Source organism: Leucopleurus acutus (genome assembly GCF_964270905.1).
Source record: "Leucopleurus acutus genome assembly, chromosome: 9".
NCBI lineage: Eukaryota > Metazoa > Chordata > Mammalia > Artiodactyla > Delphinidae > Leucopleurus > Leucopleurus acutus.
In genome coordinates, this window is record NC_139144.1 from 95,801,390 (window position 1) to 95,818,755 (window position 17,366).

At 38.9% G+C, this 17,366-nt stretch overlaps 1 protein-coding gene across 2 annotated transcripts in view; it reads right to left on the bottom strand.

Annotated features, from left to right (window-relative positions):
* Window positions 1-16,913, bottom strand: part of BRAF (B-Raf proto-oncogene, serine/threonine kinase) — a 159,188-nt gene extending 142,275 nt beyond the window's left edge. For both annotated transcript variants that reach the window (XM_082846985.1, XM_082846984.1), the window contains exon 1: window positions 16,714-16,913. In XM_082846985.1, the coding sequence (XP_082703111.1) occupies window positions 16,714-16,833 (120 nt within the window). In that variant the 5' untranslated portion in view covers window positions 16,834-16,913. The remainder of the gene's footprint in view (window positions 1-16,713) is intronic.
* Window positions 16,914-17,366: the final 453 nt, after the last annotated feature.

Sequence of the window (17,366 nt, forward strand, 5' to 3'; positions counted from 1 at the left end):
TTTTTTTAATTTGGTCTAACAATCTTCGGCTTTTAAGTGAAGCATTTAATTCATTTAGTACTTAATGTAACTGGTGCTATGTTCAGATTTAAATCTACCCATCTTACTTTGTGCTATTTGTCCTACGTGCTCTTTGTTACCTTTCTTGCATTCTTTGGGATAAATTTTTTTTTATTCCATGTTTCTCCTCTCCTAGAAGTTATAAGTCTAGGTTTAGACTCATATTTAGCCTAGAAATTAAAACATGCAATTATCAGTCAAGTCAATTAATACACTGTCTTTCTCCCAGAAAACAGAAGATCTCAGAACACAGCCTTCATTTGTCATATATTTTAATTAAGGCCTTACTAATATTTTATACAATGTTTAATTCAATTCATCCACATATTTGTCACTCTCTTTACTCTTCATTCCATCTTATACCTCAACCTTTATTTGGAATCCTTCTGCCTGAAGTAGAAAACTAAATTGCCTTCAATTTTCTTTACAAAGGGCTGATGGATTTTGTTCAACTAGATGTTTATTTTGCCCTCATCCTTGAGGGGTATTTTTTGTTAAGTATAGAATTTATAAGTATAAACTGGCAGTTATTTTGAGAATATATATGATTTTCTGTTGAGAAGTCAGCTGTCAGTCCACGGTTGCTCCTTTGAAAGAAATTCTTCCTCTGGCTGCTTCTAAGGTTTTTCTCTTTGTATTTGGGTTTATGCCGTTTCACTATGTGATCTGTCTGAGTGCAGACTGCTTTTTATTTATATTGTTAGAAATTCACTGAGCTTCTTAAATCTATCAACTGGTTTCTCATCAAAACTAGAAACTTTTCAGCCAGAAATACCTTTACAAATATTACCTCGGTATCAATCTCTTTCTTCACTTTCTGGAGCTCTGATTTAATTATGTTAGATCTCACTCTGTCTTGCACGCCACTCAACGTCTCCAATATTTTCCATATCTTTGACTCTCAGTGGCGCATTCTGGAAAGTTTCTTCTGCCTTACCTTCCAGGTAACTAATTCTTTCTTCAGCTAGGCATAATTTGTTAAATTTTCCCCTTAGGTATATTTGGCATAGTTTCATTTCTGAAATTTCTATTTGGTTTTTATCTCTCATTCCCTGCTTGTCTTCAAATATGTCTTTAATTCTTTAAACATAACAAAAAGCAACTGTTTTAACTCCGAAATTTGCGATATCTGAGAATTTTGTGGATCCATTTATGCTCTCTAGTTCTTATTCACAGTGCCATTTCCATGCATGTTACTATATTTTTCTTTTTAAAAAAATTACCTCGAGGGACTTCCCTGGTGGCGCAGTGGTTAAGAATCTGCCTGCCAATGCAGGCGACATGGGTTCAAGCCCTGGTCCAGGAAGATCCCACATGCCACAGAGCAACTAAGCCCGTGCGCCACAACTACTGAGCCTCCACTCTGGAGCCTGTGAGCCACAACTACTGAGCCCACGTGCAACAACTACTGAAGCCCAGGTGCCTAGAGCCTGTGCTCTGCAACAAGAGAAGCCACACAATGAGAAACCCACACAGCGCAACGAAGAGTAGATCCCACTCGCCGCAACTAGAGAAAGCCCGTGCACAGCAACGAAGACCCAATGCAGCCATAAATAAATAAATTTATGAAAAATTTAAAAAATAAAAAACTTACCTCGAGGTATATGCACATAAAGAAAAACCACAATTATATATCAATTATATTTCAATTTTAAAACTACACAAATATTAACTATATTACTTGAATTCTACATCATATTTCATATAATTTTGGTTTCTTTTTTTTTTTTTTAAACTATGCTTGGTTACTTGTGACAATGTACTGTTCTTTGTCCCTGAAAAATTACTGGTGGCAATTCCCTCAGAATGAAGGGGACTTTCTCTACAGATGATTTGCCTTTCCTTTTGCCAGACCTTGGGAGTACTACCAGTCGGAAACAGGAACCATAATAAAAGGGTCCCTGGATCACCCAGGCAGGACAAATCTAACTGCCAATCAGTGTGAGGGCTAAAACTATGGCCACAACTTGAAGAGTTTAATTAATTTCCTTTTTCTTGCCCTGCTCCAATCAACCCTACAATCCCCTAGATATTGTAATTGGTAGACAGTTCTCTCTCACCCTTAACCTAATGATGAAGTTCTTGGGTACCATCTTCAAATGGAGTTGTTCTCTTTTTGACTCTCATTCTGGATGAACTCTAGGCCTTGAATTCTGTCCTCTTCACCCCCATGAAGTCCACCAAAACTAAAGCCCAAATTCAAACAGACTGGCAACTGCCCCTAGGGCAAAAGCTACTTCATCATCTACTTATTTCTTTGGGTTTCTGCTTTTTTTCTATAATTTGGCCTGGGAACTCTCCACCAACTTTTCAGCTCTTCATTCTTTAAGATTTTTAAAAATAATTTTTCCAAGATTTTTAGTTGTTTTCATCAAAAGAGTTTGTCCAAATAACCCAATCCACCATTACTGAAAACAATTCAATTTCCCCCTTTTATGACAACCATTTTGTAATACTTCTTGAAATTCAGTGATAACGTACATAAGCACAACTTTAAAAGTCAATATAATTCCCTAATTGTACTTTCAATCCTATGAAAGAAATTAATTTATAATAAATAATATTTACTTCAAAATGTGAAAGCAATTACTATAATAAACAACATAATGAGGGCATCAGGTGCTTGCATCTATACACAGAATCACTGTGACTGTGGTGGTTACAACTGTAGACTGAGGGAAAGAGTGTTTGAGTCATCAATTACTGTACGAATGGCACTGCCATCAATTATGTGATTTTCTGAAGTGGTAGAGAACTCTTGATAAAGTTCTGATTGAAAACTTTAATATTCCTCCAATTTACGTGACAACTGAATTCCTGAAGCTTCTGGTGTACTCTATGAAAATAATGCCTCAAAAAAACAAAAAAATAATAATGCCTCATACATAAAACAAAGTTAGTTTCTAAGCTCACATCATTACGATCACTTTTTTCCCTACATCAAAGTCCAGCAACTCATTCTAAGTCATGTGCTTATTTGAACAATTTTTAAATGTGCAAACTGTCTGGAACACTGTGGGATGGCTGACTTCCCTGGTCCTTGCTCATTAAATGCTAGTAAGTACCCTTTTCCCCCATCTTTGTAAAAACCAAAACACCTCCAAGTATTTAAAACCTTTCCTCTGGGGAAGAACTGCCCACATGCAAACCCTCTGGCTATAGAAAACACAGAGATGTACCACCAAGCTCTCCCTTCATGGAAGGAATTGCTGCCCAGCTGTGAGTACAGTCAGCAGACAGCCTCCAAATGTCACCTCCTTCAAGGTCCACCTCAACTGCAGCCCACATCTAGTGACCAAACAAGGAGAGGTATACAGGCCCAGCCATTCTGCTCAATGTGGGACTGACAGGCAATCTCTCACTCCAGAGCTCCACGCTGATAGGCAAAGGTTTTGTGAAGCCTGCGTCACAATACAACTTTGTTGTCTGCTCAATCCTGCACCGTGCCTCTTCCTCTCGCAGGTATTGATTCCGAATAAACATCTTGCACTGCAAAAAAAGTCTCAGTATCTGCTTTCAAAGAACCCAACCCCCAACAGCGGCCTAGTATAACATCTGACTACCAAGTCTTTCTGTAAACATTTTTTGTTTGACCTCTTCCCATCTTGAATCTACCCTACAAACACTTACCAACTCAATCATCCTCAAACACTGCTTTTATCATTTTTTATTTTAAATCTCCACTTTCATCCCACGGCATACAAAATAAAGTTAAAATTTTTTTCAGTCTATCACTGTTTTCCACAATCCAGTGCCATCAAATTTAGCCAAATTTTATTTTATACAATTCACCCAACTATACTCAGATTGTTCTGTTCCTTCAACAAAACTACCTTATGTATTTCCATCTCTAATTTTTTTCAAATTCTACTCCCACTGCCTATTACATCTGTTTTCCTTCCTTCTCCCTGCCTAGGTTAAACACTAACTTCCATCAAGACCTTATTAGCCTATAATAACCTTCCATGTCTGAACTCCTCCTGCATTTATTGTTCTCCATCACCCACTCTGACACTTAATCACATAATGCCACGTGCATGCCCGCACACTCAGTTAAGAGTGTTCTTACCTTTCAGAAGTCTTCTTTTCCCTCCAAGAGAAATCTTAAGCACAATTCCAATACATTAACTTACGAAGTGTAACTACTTTGGCTGCAGCAGAAACTGCCTCCCTAACCTCCCAAACCTTTCACTGAGCTCTTCCTTGCCACACTCCCCACCCCTGAGAAAGTCTTTGAGGTAACCTTACAGCACCCAGGTGTTCATTTCTAAAGAGGAAAACAAAACCAAAAACAACCTAGTTTTACAGGACTGAAGAACTTAGGGCTTCAAAATAATTCTGAAAACAAACTGGAAAGCTGTGGTTAAGAACGAAAGTCTAGAGAAGAAAACTGTCACATTCCAGGTGAGTGAGAACTATGTGGACTAAGAGCACTGAAAAAGAATGCAATCATTTAAGTAGGATTAAGTACTGTTGGTAAGAAGCAATGAGAGAATAAATATGAAACCCACACGAGCCTTGACTACTTATCTATTTTACTGAAGTATAGCTGATTTACAATGTATTAGTTTCGAGTATACAGCAAACTGATTCAGCTATATGTGTATGTGTATACATACACATAATATATATATATTCTTTTCCAGATTCTTTTCCATTATAGGTTATTACAAGATACTGAATATAGCTCCCTGTGCTATACAGTAGGTCCTTGTTGTTTATCTATTTTATATACAGTAGTGTGTATCTGTTAATCCCAAACTCCTAATTTATCCCTCCCTCCCCCTCTCTTTTCCCCTTTGGTGACCATAAGTTTGTTTTCTATGTCTGTGACTCTGCTTCTGTTTTGTAAATAAGTAAGCCTTGACTTTTAAAAGGTCTAGAACTGTACTGATCAAGGTAGCCACTAGCTAAGTGTGACTAAATTTAAATTAATTTAAATCAAATAAAATTTAAAAGCCAGTTCTTCAGTCCTACTATACACATTTTAAGTATACAATAGCCACATGTGGACATACTGGACAGCAGGGAACATTTCCATCATGGCAGATATTTTGACTGAACAGTGCTGGTCTAGAGGGAGTAGACAGATACCAACAAAAATCCTATAATACAATGAAAGTAAAATGATATAGGTATACCTCGGGATGCTATAAAAGCACAAAGTAGAAGCACCTAACTGGACCTTGGAAAGAGGTTAAGGAAGGCTTCCTACAATAAGTGAACTAAGTCTGAAAGGTTTGGGGGATGGGTACGGGGAAGGAATCTATATTTCAGGCAGCAGGAAAAGCATGAGCAAAGACAGGTCAAATTTGGAGAGTTTTTAAAAGAAAATAACAGGATAGCAATTGCTTCACTATACAGTATAAAAATTAGACTACAATGGTGGGGATGCTATTCTATATAGACAAAACAATAAATATTCAAAAAAATTTCAAGAAAGAAAGAATTATTTTTAAAAAGAAAATTAGCAACCAGACCTCTCCAAATTTAGCTTACATTCATAGCAGGATAATGGCAGATACTTCATGAAGAAGTAATAATTCATGTTCTATTTCCCAATGCTTCTATGTTTGTGAGTCAAAATGAGAATGACTCATATCAATTATTAAATTGCTTTGGCAAGTTACAATGAACTTTGACCTGAGGACAAGTTAGGAGGCCCACAATGCTGTCTGGACATCAGCAAGTAAAATATTAAGTAACATAACCTAATATTGCCTATCAATTTCACTATTTTTTCCTAGTCCATTCACTCTCACATGCTCCCTAACAACTTTTAACACCTTCATCTTCCTCCTTACAACACCATATCCCCAAGACTTACTCTTCACTGATAACCTTGAGTCTTACTTCACCGAAAAAAAAAATGAAGCAACTGGAAGAGAACATGTACAGATTCGCAGCATTACATCTATCTACCTATCAGCATCACTATTCCACATATTCTGCCTTACCACTTATTATCAAAGGTAAAGTGTCTATGCTCCTACTGAGAGCCAACCCTTCCACTTGTACACCAAATCCCTCTCTCTTTTGCCTCTTCAGACATTGCTCCAGCAATTCTTCTCTCTCTCCTGAAATCACATTTTTACTCCCTAATGGTTCATTCTTACAATACAGGCCCTTATTTTTTTCATCAAAAAAAAATTCCTTGACCCCATCTCCTTCACTACCTATGGCCCCATTTCTCTTTTCCCTTTACAGGAAAAGTCTTCACTATCTTCATTTCCCCTCCTCTTCTCTTAATATCACTCAATCAGAATACCTCTCTCAGCATCTCCTTGTGTAAATCATCAATACCACCAATACCTTAACTAGAGTGATAAATTCTTAGTCTTTATCTTACTTAACGTAGCAGCAGGAGGAGAAGGATCAAGAGTTGCCAGTGAAAAGCAAGCAGCATATGAATGGCTATGACATAGAATAGTTATGACTTTATGACTAAACTTTTCTCTCAAATAGCCATCCATGATAACCAATAACCCAAAGTTTGATTCATAAATTCATGTAGAAACTTAAATTACGTGCCAAACTCAGTAGTAGAAAATCATCTGCAATAGAGTTACCAGAAGTTACACTGAACTAAATTCTTATGTATAATGAGACTTAAGATTGTGTAATTTATTATTAACATGAGAAGACATGTGCAGGAAGAATATATGGGTAGAATATTTCAAATCTTAGAAGAAAGCATGTAAAAACTAAGATGCAATAAACATTTTCAGTGGCTGTAAAACAGGAATGTAAGGACTATACTGAATCATAATGTCTTTCCTATCTGAAGGTCTCTGACACTATACCCATGGAAATATAGTAATATAATGTGTAAAAAATGAATTCTGAGTTATTTAGGAATAATTCACAATAGTTCTTTAACTTTTTATAGTAAAAAAATGTTACAAAGGCAATAATTGTTTGGGATTCATAGAAAAGGTAGGATTTTTTAAACATAATAAATGGGAATTAAATTACCTTCATACAACATTACCAGAAATTATGCTAATAAGAACACTTTAAAAATAAAACTCTCAAATTAGTAACTGTTGTGGGCTTTTCCCTCTATGCTACAGACAGATTTCTAAGTAGAGAGTATAAACTTTAAAACAGACGAAATGGGATTAGATCCAAGGTGACAAAACAAAATGAACAAACAAAAAACAGGGGTTCTAATAACTATTTACAATGTTACTGCTGGGCCTAGTAATCCTCTTTAATAGAGCACATCTATAAACTCAAACAGAAATTTACTTTGCAGGCTTCCCTGGTGGCGCAGTGGTTAAGAATCTGCCTGCCAATGCAGAGGACACAGGTTCGAGCCCTGGTCTGGGAAGATGCTACATTCAGCGGAGCAACTAAGCCCATGCGCCACAACTACGAGCCTGCGCTCTAGAGCCCGCAAGCCACAACCACTGAAGCCCGCGTGCCTAGAGCCCGTGCCCCACAATAAAAGAAGAAGCCACCTCAATGAGAAGCCCATGCACCGCAACGAAGTGTAGCCCCTGCTCGCTGCAACTAGAGAAAGCCTGCGTGCAGCAACCAAGACCCAGTGCTGCCAAAAATAAACTAATTAATTTAAAAAAAAAAAAAAGAAATTTACTTTGCAAAATAAGTTCTGTAATGTAGCAAATACAGTTTAAAAATCCTAGGTCAATGGAGGAACAACCCCAAGCAGTATTTTAAACTGTTTCAAAATACCTATTTAAGGGAAGTGACTAATTCAAAGCATCCTAAAATTTTATTTAATTTAAGCTGTTCTGGAAATAAAAAGTCAAATTTTTCTGGTGTTATTAACTTAAAGGTTATATATTTAGTGAAAGAAAAAACGTAAGAGTAGAGTATTTCTTAATTTAAACACAAGGCATCTTTTACAATAAGGAGATGCATACTTTTTTTTAAACACACTAATTTTGGAACAACAGTTGAAAATAGTCTCCAAAATGTTATGGTTCTCTCTCCCTGTAAGTGCCATTTCCAAATTTGCAAGGTAGCCAAATACAATTAGACTACTACTACTTACAACATGAACGAAAGCCTGAACAGTGTCTACCTTCCCAATTGTCACATGACCCTGTACTTGTCAGATATTCAAGACTTACGCTCATTTTTAAGACTTAAGTCTTCCTTCGTTCATAATGAAACTTAAAAAACAAAAAAATCAGGAAACATGTTCATAATTATTAAGCAAAAATCATAACTAGAAATATCATTTTATATGGTAGGGAAGCCCTCCAGGCTAAGCAGTGAAAAGCTACTACCATTGTAATTTAAAACAAGGTAAAGGGTCCTATGGGTCCAAATGAAAACGGCAGAAATATGACCAACAACCATCATATGCTTATCCTTAGTAACAACAATTTAATGATGCCTCTAAGTGTAATAAAGGTGCTAATTCTGGAACATCACAGAACATGACATAGGTTTCAAATGGAAAAACTCACGCTGAAGATGGAAAATGACACAGCTAGTATTATAAACTAGTATCCCCCACCACCTGATTGACATTTTCCATGACTTTTTTGGTGAATAAACATCTTAGCGTATTCACTTTCACCTAAATGTATCTTGATTACAGTTAACATTTTTGAAATACGGTGGGAAAAAAAGACATTGACTTTTTGGTGCCACCTATTAGGATATCGCCTTCATTTCTTACAAAAAAATTAATTTTGGATGAAATATGTTTCTTTACCTGTCACTTTTCACAACCTCTCCACCAAATTATTCAAGATAGGGGTGTGTTAACTATACACCACAGTGAGTCTTAAGCTTTTTTTGAGTAGAAGACACCTTTAAGAACTGGAAGCAAATTATGTACCCTGTCCTTTCAAAAGACAATAGCACAAAGAATTTTAAAAATCAAATTTTAAAGTTCTAAAAATCCTATGAACTGGATCTACCTAATTTTAAGACTGAACTATAGGGACTTCCCTGGTGGCACAAGGGATAAGACTCCGAGCTCCCAATGCAGGGGTCCCGGGTTCAATCCCTGGTCAGGGAACTAGATCCCACATGCATGCTGCAACTAAGAGTTCGCATGCCACCACTAAGGACCCCACGTGCCGCAACTAAGGAGCCAGTGAGCCGCAACTAAGATGCAGCGCAACCAAATAAATAAGTATTAAAAAAAAAAAAAAGACTGAACTGTAAAGCAATCAAGACATTGTGGTACCAAAGACATATATGTCAATAAAACAGTATAAAACTCACAAACATAATCAACTGATTTCAATAAAAGTGCCAAGGTAATTCAACAGAAAAAGGTTAGTCTCTTCAAAAAAGGTGAAACTGGACATCCATATGAAAAGGAATGAACAAACCTTAACCCTTACCTCACAATACATACAAAAAATAACTCCAAATGGATGATAGACCTAAATGTAAAAGCTAAAACTGTAAAACTTCTAGAAGAAACATGGGAGAAAATTTTATGACCTTAAGTTAGGCAAAGTTATACTGGGTAGGACACAAAAAGCATGAAATCTGAAAGAAAGAATTGATAAATTGGATTTCATCAAAAATAAAACTTCTACTCTTTAAAGGACACTTAGTAAAATGAAAAGACAAGCCATAGACTGGGAGGCATGTGCAAAACACATATCTGATACAAAGAACTTGTATCTAGAATATGTATATAGTACTCTTACAACTCTATAATAAGAAGGTAAATACAGAATAAAAAGATGTGAATGGGTACTGCACCAAAGAAAATACATGGGTAGTAAATAAGCATATATACAGATGTCCAACATCATTAGTCATTAGGAAAATGCAAATTAAAACCACAATACTGCATACATACTAGAATGGCTAAAACTAACAAGACTGACATGACAAGGATAGAGTTTGGAACTCTCATTCATTGTGGGTGGCAATGCAAAATGGTTTCTATTGCTTTAGAAAAGTTTAGCACTTTCTTATAAAGTTAAATATCAATATATACTTACCATACGACCCATTAGTCCAAGCTCTAGGTCCTTACTCAAGAGAAATAAAAATGAGTGTCTACACAAAACCCGAACCCAAACATTTATAGCAACCTTAATAACTGTTGAAAACTAGAAAGAACCCTACTACTCATCAACTGGTAAATGTAGAAATAAGTCACGCTACATCCACACGATACTACTAAGCAATAAACAAACTAATTACTAATACAAGCAACAACATGGGTGAATCTCAAAAATATCAAACTAAATGAAAGAAGCCAAATACATAAGACCACATCCTGTATGTTTTCATGTATATGACTTTCTAGGAAAGGCAAAGCTAGAGATCAGACCAGTGTTTGCCAGGGGCTGGAGGTGGGGTGGGGAGGAAAATGAATGCAAAGAGGAACTGGGGAACTTTTCCATCAAAAGTTCTATCTCTTGACTGTGGCAGTAGTTACATGAGTATATACATTTGTCAAAACTCATCAAACTGTGTGTTTAAAATGGTACATTATAGTATGTGTAAATTATATCCCAATAAACCCGATTTTTAAAAAGCAGTTATGAACTTTCTATAGAACTCTAACCCACACCTTAATTTCAGAACCTCAAATATGATATAGTCTCCCCTAGACCAGGAGTCTGAAAACTTTGGCCCATGAACTAAATCTGGCCCACCACCTGTTTTTTGTACAGCTCACAAACTAAGAATGGTCTTTACATCTTTAAATGAAAAAAAAAAGAGAATATTTCATGACACATTCAAATTTCAGTGTCCATAAATAAGTTTTATTGGAACACAGTCACACTTATTCATTTACATATTGTCTATTAGCTGCTTTTACACTGCAATACCATTTTTGAGTCTGTTCAGTCCTTGTGACAGAGACAGAGCAGTTAGACCCACAATAACTAAAATATTTACCACTTGACCATTTACACAAGTCGCTGACCACTGCCTTAAACACAAGTTGTTGAAATTTTCTACACAGATTATTACACTTAGGAAGATTCATGTCAGCACAGATCTCCCTTCCATACACAGTAGCTCTAACATTTTTACAGCCATTAAGCCTTTTTTTTTTCAAGGAAACCAACAAGTAATGCAGATAAATGAAGAACTTCAATAGTTAAGGTGTAGTGGGACTAAATAGAGCCTTGAGGTAACATCTGAAGAAAGTCCTTGATAGCCTCAAAACAGTGTTTTTCCAACTGTGTGTTGCAACTAGGTGGCTGTCAATTTAATAAACTGATTTTATGAGCAGCTTTTAAAAAAAGAGAACTGAATGGTATAGAAAAATCAGAGTGCACCATATCTAATAGGGTTTCATTCACTATTTAAAAAAAATTTTTTTAGCTAAGGTATAGTTGATTTACAATATTATATTAGTTTCAGGTGTACAACATAGTGATGGAAAAATTTTACAGATTATACTCCATTTAAAGTTACTATAGGGCTTCCCTGGTGGCGCAGTGGTTAAGAATCCGCCTGCCTATGCAGGGCACACGGGTTCAAGCCCTGGTCCGGGAAGATCCCACATGCCGCGGAGCAACCAAGCCCGTGCTCCACAACTACTGAGCCTGTGCTGCAGAGCCCACGAGACACAACTACTGAAACCCGTGTGCCTCGAGCCCATGCTCCGCAACAAGAGAAGCCACCACAATGAGAAGCCCGCACACTGCAACGAAGAGTAGCCCCCCGCTCACCGCACCTAGAGAGACCCCGCGTGCAGCAATGAAGACCCAACACAGCCACAAATAAAAAAATTAAAATAAATAAAGTTACTATAAAATATTGGCTATATTCTCTGTTTTGTACACATTAACTCTTTCACTAACTGAGTATGTATGTGCCAGATGAGGATTAAAAAAATGTACAAAACAGACAAAAACTGCTTCATGTATATAGGTATTAGAGCAACTCAAAATCTGTATTTCTTACAGTGCTAATGTGTTTTTTAAAAACGGTGCTAGAGCTCTATAGTAATTGGAAAACCACCGCCCTACAGTACATTTGTTCCCAAAGTGCTGTCAATAACTGCAGCTACATTACAAGACTGAAAATGATGTTTCATTTGATGTTACAGAGCTTCCAGAAGATATAAAGTTAATTGAGTTCAGAGCAATTTTTATATTCTTTATCAAGGGCATTCCCAGGATGCAGAAAGAAATGTAATGTTACTGAGCATCACTTTCCCTCTATAAGCATAGTCCTGATATGGGAAGGAACAAGAATAACAGTTTTTTAAGACCAAGAGAAAACATGGAAACCAAAATAATCTCAGAGGGTAGAGGGGAAAAAAAAATAACTGCTTACTGTTAGGGTGGAGGCTGTATTAAAGAGTTTCTTCTGACTACCCTGCTAATTATGCATAACAGTAAATTGGGTTGGTAGACAAAAGAAAGCTGAAAAATAAAAACTACCTCCCAGAACATGTCAATGTCTCCACCAAATATTTAAGGAAGGAATGGAAGAAATGAAGCTAAATTTTTGGTTCTTATATTAAGTATCTACAACACTATGACTATGAAAGCACTGCTTATGAAACAGAAAAGCTCCTAAACAGGCTCTTCTATTTTGAATTCAGAAGTTGTATAACTATTGCTGATCCTGACTTTACAGAATAACCAATGTAGATCAACTGGACAAAGAGAATGAGTAAAGGACTTAAAACAATTCAACTTTTGAGGAAGACAAAGTCCAGTAAGAGCCACTGACTATAAAGGCTTATTTCAAAGATAATTTGAGGCAGAAATATAGGAAGCACAGGAACATACTGAATTTCATAAAAGAGGATTATGACACAAAATGTCTACTAAGTATTCAGCTAAATTAATATCAAGGTGTCAAATTAAAAAAACACACTTTTGCATTTCTAAAGGAGAAAAACAGCTTTATGGTTGGAGAAACACGAAGAACACTTAAGAGCTGTCTCATTCTTTAACATGGTAAGCATCAAGTCTTAGAAAATGCTAACAAAGCAATGTAGCCTGCTCCCTCCCTTTCTTCCCTACCACTCACAGAACATAGGTTTCCAGTTGTTAAGACCTGATCAGCTTCCTAAACAGGAAAGCCAGAGACAGGGAATCAAGATAAATCAGACTTCTCTAACCTGTTATCTTAATATAATTTTTCTGGCCTATTATCTAAATACAATTAAATCAAGTTTGCTTTCAGGTTCTACTACATTCAAGGATTCAAGTACTCAGTTCCAACGTTCCTTTCTTAATCCGTTTACTGACAATCAATTCCTTTAATAGTCAGCATATATAAGTGACTGATATCAGAAAAAAATTCTAAATAAAGGAAGAGGTGAGCAGATGCCTAAAGAAGAGAGTTTATTAAATGATAAGAGAGGGCTTCCCTGGTGACACAGTGGTTAAGAGTCTGCCTGCCAATGCAGGGGACGCAGGTTCGTGCCCCGGTCCGGAAGGATCCCGCATGCGGTGGAGCGGCTGGGCCCGTGAGCCATGGCCGCTGAGCCTGCGCATCCGGAGCCTGTGCTCCACAACGGGAGAGGCCACAACAGTGAGAGGCCCGCGTACCGAAAAAAAAAAAAAAAATTACAAAACCACATACATTAGACAAGCATGAAAAAGGAGTATATGGATACACACTAAAATGTTTATAGTAATACTATCTTAGTGGCAAGATTACAGTTTCTAAAACTTTTTGTACTTACATTTTTCTAATTTTTCAATAATAAATGTGCTTTTCCTCTGAGAAACTTTTTAAAACCTGTATTTTACTGTCAAGTAAGGTAATTCTTTTTTTTTTTTTTTTTTTTTAACGGTACGCGGGCCTCCCACTGCTGGGGCCTCTCCCGTTGCGGAGCACAGGCTCCGGACGCGCAGGCTCAGCGGCCATGGCTCACGGGCCCAGCCACTCCACGGCATGTGGGATCTTCCCGGACCGGGGCACAAACCCATGTCCCCTGCATCGGCAGGCGGGCTCTCAACCACTGTGCCACCAGGGAAGCCCAAGGTAATTCTTTAGACACATTTTTTTCATTTCTTTCCATGCACTTGACAATTATATCTCTTTAAGTGCATAGAAGACAGTTCAATTAAAAGACCACAGTACATTTCAGTTTCCAGTGGATAAACAAATACCAACTTCAAACTTAAAAATTATTTCTTGGAGTACTTTATTCTGCCATCCATAACACTGATATCTATATTAGAAAGAGATTCATTTTTAACCCTTTATCCCCCCCAAATACATTTATTATAAGTTCCTGTAAGAAAATATGGAGGAAAAACTACTATTCATCATTAACCATTAAAACCTGGGTGGAGGAGGCAGTGGGAAACACTAAGTAATTAAAATTAGTTGAGTATCCTTATGGTTTCAAGAGATACTAATATGCTTTCCAGTTACTGCCAATTTAAACTTGAGGTTTAAATTCATCTAGCCTAGAGGTTCTCAAGTACTGATACATAACTGCCCAGGAAGTGTGCCAAATAACAGAAATTCATGGCCCTAGCTCTCACCTACCGAATCAGAATCTTCAGAGTAGAGCTCAAATAATCTGGCCCTTTCAAATAAGATAGCGGACACTGTACTTAACAAAAGGCTTCTCTATATCATTACAAACTATTCTAATAACTCTGAAACAAAGTTCTCAACGAAAACAATGTTATAATCAGAGAAATACGATTTCATAACCCATGCCCATTAATTTACCCATTCTTCTAGATACAATTCAATAAAACCACACTTGCACTACAGAGTAAAGCAAGCCTAGAGGCACCTGTGTAGAGTAAGACAAAGGCATATCCGATTCATGGAAAAAATAGACAGCAGATGTGACCCCTAGTATTTATCCATTAAAAACAATGTATCCTAAAAATAAATTTCCATGTCAACGGAACAAAGCTGTTTATAAATAAGAAGGAATGTGGAGGTGTGGGGAAGACAAGAGGAAGCTTCAGCAAGTAAGTACCAAAAGCCAGGAAACAAGGCAGAATGAATGGCAACTGGGGACAAGGAAAACAGAATAAACTAGGAAATGGAAGAAGGAAAGAGTGCTACTTAAAATCCAAGAAGTTGGGGGAAATGAACAGGTATTAGAGGAAACTGATCTGAGCAGAAATGCAAACAGAAAAGTAAGCGGAAAGTGGTATAAAAGATATATATATTCATAAAAGATACATATATGTATGTATACATGAGAAATTTAGATGAGATCAAATGATGGTACAGAACACATCTTGGGCATAGATGGAAGTGGTATAAGAGAATGAAAAACAAATATTATTGTGAACAAACTGATACTGAATAGAGCAACCATATCTAATGAATTTCCAAAGTAAAGTTGATGAAGCAGGAAAAAGAGAAGTGCATTGACTGAAGAACGAGACGTTATGAGAATTGGGAAACAAAATGTAAGTACTGTAGTAGAAAGGAATGAACTTTGAGCAAAGCCAACGGAGCAAGTCACATTATCTAATCAATAATTGTAAAGCACAGTTATTATACCATATATTATCTCATTATCTGTAAAGTACAATAAAGTGTATTATTTTATGTAATACAATACCAAACACTAAATGTAATAAATTTTACGTAACAAAAACCAAAGTGTAAATAAAGTCATTTGACAAGGTGATAAGAGGCTAAATAATGGCTGAGAGAAGCAAGGACTGAAGACGAAAAAGTAAAAGAAAAATATTGGGACAAAAAGGAAGACAACGGAAAGAAATCAATCACACCTATTTTTTTTAAAAAAAAGGGTAGAAATAAACAAGGAGGTGTGGATGCACAATAGAAGTGCAAGTGAAACCTGACGGGATCTTGACAGCTTCACGATTCAGAAAGTAAGTAGCTCCAAAGCGTTCAGAAGGATTTGTGACGATAACAACGTTAGCGAGCGGTGAAATGAAGTAGAAGGCCTCAACAGGACTAAGATAAGAGAAATGCAAAAATGGTCTTAAGTAGAAGCTGAGGTTAGAAGGCAGGCAGGTCCGACCACTGGCAAAGGAGCGGGGCGGCAGATGGAACTGGGATGGGGGTTACCGGTCAGCGACAGAACACTGACAAACATTAGGAATCGGGGGCCTGAGACCGGGATGGGAGAAAGAATGGAAACAGTGGCATTTAGGGTTAAAAAAGTAAAGACCATCCGCTGGTTAAAACAGGTGAAGAGCAATCTCCCCTAACAAGTAGAGAAGTGTAAGGGAGGGCAGCGGCCTGAAAAGAGGCAGAGTCAGGGAGAGTAGAGAGGGAATGATCGCTCCATCATCACCGTGACCGTGTAATAATTACATACAACGCTAACTCGGGCTGGGGTCCCGGCCCCGCCTACTGACCGACATCTTCCACCCAGATGCCGCCGCCAGCCTCCCCCGCCCCCCACCCAAAATAAAGAAAACATCCAGCAGACGCGAGGCTGGCTACCTTCAGCCAGCCGTGACCTTCTCGGACCAACCCTGAGTCTCGCCCCCTATTGATAGCCTCCTGCTCCACCACCGCTGCCCGAATCCCTCAAGCCCCAAGTGCGGGCCAGGGAAAACCCCCTGGGCCATTGTGTGTGTTTACGTAGCGAGGAGCTGCATGACGGAGAGGCACAGGAGGGGAATGCCCGTCTCCCAGCCCGCAGCGCCCAGAAGGGAAGGTGGCTGAGGGCACCAGAGCCCCCACCGCCACCTCTCTCCCCAAAATAAACACCAGCCAGCCGAGCCCCGAGACGGGAGGGGTGCAGGGCGCGCCGGCACTCACCTCCTCGGGAATGGCCGGGTCCGCAGCCGAAGAGGCCGCGGCGCCGGCCTCGGGCTCCATGTCCCCGTTGAACAGAGCCTGGCCCTGCTCCGCGCCGCCGCCGCCGCTCAGCGCCGCCATCTTATAACCGAGAGCCTGGCCCGAGCGACCGCTGCTGGGCGGGGAGGGGGAAGGGAGGAGGAGGGCGGGGGGAGGCGGAGGCGGAGGGCGGGGGGCGGCGGGGAGGGACGGCCCGGGCGGCGCCTGCGGCGGGAGGGCGCCTGGGCCACCTCGGGAACCGGCCTGCTGCCCCCGGCGCGGCTGAGCCTGAGGGGATTGGGGGAAGGACGCTAAGCAGGGGGCGGGGGCAGGGGGCGGAGACGACTGGAAGTCGCCGCGGCAACGGCGTCACCCGCGTGTCACGGTCGTGACGTCACCTGAGGTGCGTGACGTGATCCTCGGAGCGCCCTGGCGCCGTCGTCAGGGGAGGGTATCTTGCCCTTCTGCTCACTTCCCAGCTCACACGTTTCCTCCGCTCGGCCGTTTCCATGGCTCCGATTAATTCTCTTCTCCGTCCTAAGCCTGTTCTGTAATGTAGGATTTACTAGAAGAGGAGGATGGTGTTCGAGAAGTTGAAATCCTAGAGGGAGAAAGACGGGAAGCCCATACTACTT